Source organism: Cucurbita maxima, unplaced genomic scaffold (assembly GCF_002738345.1).
Source record: "Cucurbita maxima cultivar Rimu unplaced genomic scaffold, Cmax_1.0 Cma_Scf00008, whole genome shotgun sequence".
In the NCBI taxonomy this organism is placed as follows: domain Eukaryota; kingdom Viridiplantae; phylum Streptophyta; class Magnoliopsida; order Cucurbitales; family Cucurbitaceae; genus Cucurbita; species Cucurbita maxima.
The window spans coordinates 1531274-1536762 of NW_019272024.1; the positions used below are offsets into that span (position 1 = coordinate 1531274).

The 5489-nt window shown below is 36.1% G+C and overlaps 1 protein-coding gene across 1 annotated transcript in view; it reads left to right on the forward strand.

Moving 5' to 3' along the window:
* Positions 1–3492: 3492 nt before the first annotated feature.
* Positions 3493–5489, forward strand: part of LOC111483069 (BTB/POZ domain-containing protein NPY2-like) — a 4715-nt gene continuing 2718 nt past the window's right edge. Inside the window, exons 1-2 of the mRNA XM_023129186.1 lie at positions 3493–4443; positions 4611–4680. Of these exons, the coding sequence (XP_022984954.1) occupies positions 4382–4443; positions 4611–4680 (132 nt within the window). The 5' untranslated portion in view covers positions 3493–4381. The remainder of the gene's footprint in view (positions 4444–4610; positions 4681–5489) is intronic.

Below are 5489 nucleotides of genomic sequence, written 5' to 3' on the forward strand. Positions count from 1 at the left end.
TTTTTTTTTTTTTTTTTTTTTTTTTTTTTTTTTTTTTTTTTTTTTTTTTTTTTTTTTTTTTTTTTTTTTTTTTTTTTTTTTTTTTTTTTTTTTTTTTTTTTTTTTTTTTTTGTATTTTCTCTCTTTCAAAACATCTGTTTTGTGTTCTTGGCGAGGTGAGAGAGAGACGGAGCCTTGGATTTTGGGATGGACCCATCAGTAGTATGCTAATGTGTACAGATGATGTGCTTCTCTAAACTTTCCTCAATTATTGTCAAGGATACGGATAACACTTATATTATTCATATATTTTTTGCCCTTCCAACGAGCTTTCCTGATTTACCCTAAATGCTTTGGACAACACAACTTGAGGTTGCTTAAGAACCAAAGATGTTGGTTAAACTTCACACCACAGATATCCAAAAAGAAGAGCAAAATTTCATGGTTGCGTAAATGAGTGGTTTGATCACATCACTGGAAGATGAACTAGATTATAGTTCAAACCTTGTTGGAAATGAGTGGTTCACAAATTGAATCGTATTTGATTCTAATTTCAATTCCATAATTGAAAAAGTCTGATCTAATGCTTACGACAATATATGCCTTCTTTTGCTATTGGCTCAAGGTTGAAAATCTATCCCACCACTAAATTTAAAAGAGAATATGAAGAAAGTTTAGGCTACCCATGAATGATTCAGCTTTGTAGTGTTTAGTCTTGCTATCATTATTTGCTTTTTTTTTTTTTTTTTAAATACAGATACATAGTGAGAAAGTGGAGGGTTTGAGTTGGGTGAAGATCCAAGCAGGAATGGGGCCAAGAAGCTTTTCAAGCATGCAGGGACATCATACAATAGCAATAATTGGGCAACATCCAAAAGGTCAGCTTAGATTTTCTTTGCATGGTGTGTCTCATATCTCCTCATTTCTATGGTTTAAACATTCTGACACATATAAAGTGACATCTTTTGGGTCTCAATTAATTTGCAACCCCACTTTGTTATTACAAATCGCCCTTTACCTACAGTAAAAAGCGAACAAACAAACAGTATAATCCCTTTCCTTTTCTCCTTATCTTGTCCCAAATTTTCCTTCCACCATTCCCCCAAGATATTTCAAACAAACATCTGTTGCCAAGAAGCTCCCTCCTCTCCTTTCCGTCCTGTGCTTTCACTTTCCCACGAAACAATCTAATTCAATTTCATAATGATCAGAGGTTTTTCTTGCATCATGGAGTCCTTGAAGTTTCCCCCATCTTGGTGGGCATTCCAAAAATCAAACTAGCTTCAATTTGTTATAAAAACTTCTTGGATCTACTCATTCCTTTAAGACCAAACTTACTAACATGCAAGTTGAGCTTAAATTACCCATAGTTTGAGTGATTAGAAAAGGTAAATAGAAATAGAGTCGTAAGTGTCTAGTTCACTAATTAGTAATTGGAACCTTGAAACTTGTTTTTTATTCAATCCGTGATTTGAATTAGTTTTTAATATAACGAGAGTGCAGCCGTTGATGGTATGCCTTTAATATTATTGATTAGATCATGTGATTCTTCTGGATTATGTAGTGAACATACCACACAGCCAATGGCTGTCATGATTCCAAATGAAGTTGTGGGTTCAGAAATTTGTGTTTAATATGCAGGCAAAGACATTATTAGTACTGTAAATACCAATTTTGTTGCAGCCTTGGGAATTAGTGGCCATGTGCCTTTTGTTATGAAATCGAAGTTTCAAACATATAATATATATATATATATATAATGTATGAAAACAGTACTGACTTTGATGAAGAAAATTAAAGAATTTTTTTGGATTTCAGTCTCCCAATTGATCTGAGATTGTTACCTTGTCTCCCATGAATTTGCCCTCATTTTCACTGATTTTGCAGTGCCAGACAATGAACAACAGCTAGTAGATGTGATTCCCCTTGAAATAAGGGATTGATCTTTTCTGATATCAATTCATGCTGTTATTTCTTTGATATGCATTTAGAATGGTCAAGAACGTATTGAATCATGTTTTATGAACTACAGGTTTGGAAGAACATACACAAAATATTCTTTTTGATACACCTGATTAAGCCGTTGACTCTCTGGATCTCTCTCTCTATCTCATGAAGCACTTTTGGCAGCACAAGTTCAACCAAAATCTCATCTTTTTCAGTTTGAACAGAGAGAGAAAGAGAGAGCTTCAAAGGCTGCAGGAATCTTTAGAGTTTAATATTAGTTTTAGAGATAACAATGTTGGCACAGTCAGCACCATGTGCTTAACCTTTAAATCTCTTGGGCTCCTCAATGAGTTAGCTATGTTACTAAGTGACGTCTTCCCTTTCAACCTCTCTCTTTTTTTAATGCTTCAATAAAATACCCTCTCTCTTCTCTTCTCCATTGACAGGTAAAAGTTATTCAAAAAGATTATGATGCTCTTATTCTAAGTTAATGATATTATTTTATAAGTATGGGTGCAACAGGCTCGAGTTGAACTAGCTATCAGGACATAAGCCATCTTTATTTTAGATTGAAAAAATCATACGATTTTATAAACTCTGCTTTGGGTCAAATTTGTAGTCTATCCTATTTACGAGAAGAGCCGTTGATGAATCTAATTTTCTCTCATTTCCTCTCATCCGTTTTGTATCTGCAGCTTATTTAACTACATCTCTAGTTTCCCTCAAACCAATAGGTCCTTCTTATCTAACTCTACACAGTTTTTTATTATAATCTAACTTCAGTTATTGCATTAATAAAGTCATATAAATCAAGATAATAACCATTGAAAACATGCACGAATCAATCTGTTTTGTTGAAGAAGAGCAATGAATTAAGCAAATCAAAGCTAGTGTTCGACCACAGCTTTGTCGAGAAAATTGCAGAGAAAAGGAAAATGGATCGATTTAGGTTGAGACAATCAACAAGACACAAACCAACATGTTTTATTACCTCACCTTCCTCGAAACAACATTTGTGTCCTTTCCTTTGTTCTCTGTTGAGCTCTGAAATGGAAAATTGTTCTGCTTATGCTCACACCTCACTGTGCTTAACAACTTTTGCATTTCATTAGTGGTAAGTAGAATTCATATAAACCCTTGTAAACGTCACTTTATTTAACAAGTCTATCGCTAACAGATATTGTCCCCTTTAGTCTTTTTCTTTTGGGTTTTTTCCTCACAGTTTTAAAACACGTCTACTATGGAGAGGGTCTCGTCCTACTTTGACCAGTGTCTTACACCGTTCGGTGACTGACTCTGATACCATTTGTAACTGTCTAAACCCACTGCTGGCAAATATTATCCGCATTATTGTGAAATCTCATATCGGTTGGAAAGGGAATGGAAAGGGAAATGAAACATTTCTTATAAGGGTATAGAAACCTTTCCCTAGTAAACGCGCTTTAATATCACGAGACTAACAACCACACATATTTACTAGCCGTGGGTTTTGACGTTCATTTTAGGAGAGGAGTTGTCTTGAAAACAGATTCATTACTTACTTCTTTTGAAAGCTTTCATCTTTTTCAAAAGGCTTTAGTTTTGTGGCTAAGAAAAAACTCATCATTTATTATTCACAAATTGCCATTTTTGCCTCTCTACTTTATCTTGGGTTCTGTTGTGATTTACACGGGGAGTGGCTTATGGGGAGGCTGTCTTTCTGTTCTCCTTGATTTGTATCCAATTTGTTCATGTGGGTTTATTGAATTACAGACTATACATAATTAAAAACTTGATCTTGATGATTCTTGACCAAATATTTTAACTAGATTTTCCTCATCACTGATATATTCTGGTAGATTCCTTAGATTTTCAGTGCAATTTTCATACAGATTTGGGTGTTGGTTGGGTAGTTGATGTCTGATTCATCGATAGTGTTAAAACATATTTGTTTATGTGATACTTGTTGTCTACGGTTTTGTTGGCTTAATTAAAGTGATACCCAGATGCTGTTTAAGCATGATAGCATAGAATAGCATATGTTGGGGTTTGCGAATTGAAGCTTTAAAAAAAGGGGTTTTAAAAGAGGAGAAAACACAGAGATGGGGCTGTGATTTGGAGTCAGATTTGGTAATTTTTTAGTGTTTTGAAGTCTGTTGGCTATGTCTCCACAGCTGACTTGCTGACCCGGGCTCCGTGGGCTTTGCCGCCGACCAAGGAAACAGCCACTTTCTTGGCCTTTTTTCCCATTTAAAACACTCTTTTTCTTCTTAAAATACTTCATAAACGCATCTCTCTCTCTCTCTTACTAAGCTTCTGCCTTGGTTTTTTCTTTGAAATCCTGTTTTTCTCTGTTTTGTGGCTTTATGAAAGGTTGTTCATCGTGTTCTTGGTGCTTGTTTGAAGTTGTGAGGTGATTTTTGCTGTAATTTTGTTGTTGGGTTTAAGATTTTAAGCTCATTGCTTGTTTGTGAAGATGAAGTTCATGAAACTTGGATCAAAACCTGATTCCTTTCAGACTGATGGGAACAATGTTAGGTGAGTGATCTCTTTTGGCTTCTTGCATTTCATGTTGTGGCAATGTTATTGTGATGATCTCTTGGGTTTTTGCATTCAGCTCCGGCGCCGGGAACCGCCGCTTCCCGGCGGTGAGTTGGGGTTCACCAACTTAACAATCTTTTATGTGAGTTTTATTTATGTTTCAGGTATGTTGTAAGTGAATTAGCTAAAGATATCACTGTTATCGTTGGGGATGTCAAGTTTTACCTCCACAAGGTATGTTGATTACTCACTGTTTCTCGATATTTTTCGATATTTTTAGACGGTAACCTTGAGCTTTCCCTCAAGGTTTTACGCTGCGTATGTTAGGGAAAGATTTCCACAATTTTATAAATAATGTTTCATTCCACGCTCCAATCGATGTGGGATCTCACAATCCACCCCTCTTTGGGGCCTAGCGTCTTTGCTGGCACTCGTTCCCCTCTCCATCCACCCCCTTCGAGGCCCAGTGTCCTTGCAGGCACACCGCCTGATGTTCACTCCATTTCAGGGCTCAACTTCCTCACTGACACGTCGCCTGGTGTCTGGCTCTGATACCATTTGGAACATCTCAAGCCCACTATTAACAAATATTTTCCTTTTTGAGCTTTTCCTTCCGGGCTTCCCCTCAAGGTTTTAAAACACATATGTTATGGAGAAGTTTCCACACTCTTATAAATAATGTTTCGTTCCCCTCTCCAACCGATATGAGATCTCAAAATCCATCCCCTTCGAGGTCCAGCATCCTCGCTTACATTCATTCCTCTCTCCAATTGATGTGAGACCCCTTTAATCCCCCCTTCGGGGCCCAGGCATCCTCACTGGAACACTACTTAATGTCCACCTCCTTTGGAGCTCAACCTCCTTCCAGATGTCTAGCTCTTATACCATTTGTTACGGCCTAAGTCCACTGCTGCATATATTATCCTCTTTCCCTTTCGAATTTTCCTTAAAAATTTAAAATAGAGAGATTTTCACTCTTACAAAAAAAAAAAAAAAAAAAAAAAAAAAAAAAAAAAAAAAAAAAAAAAAAAAAAAAAAAAAAA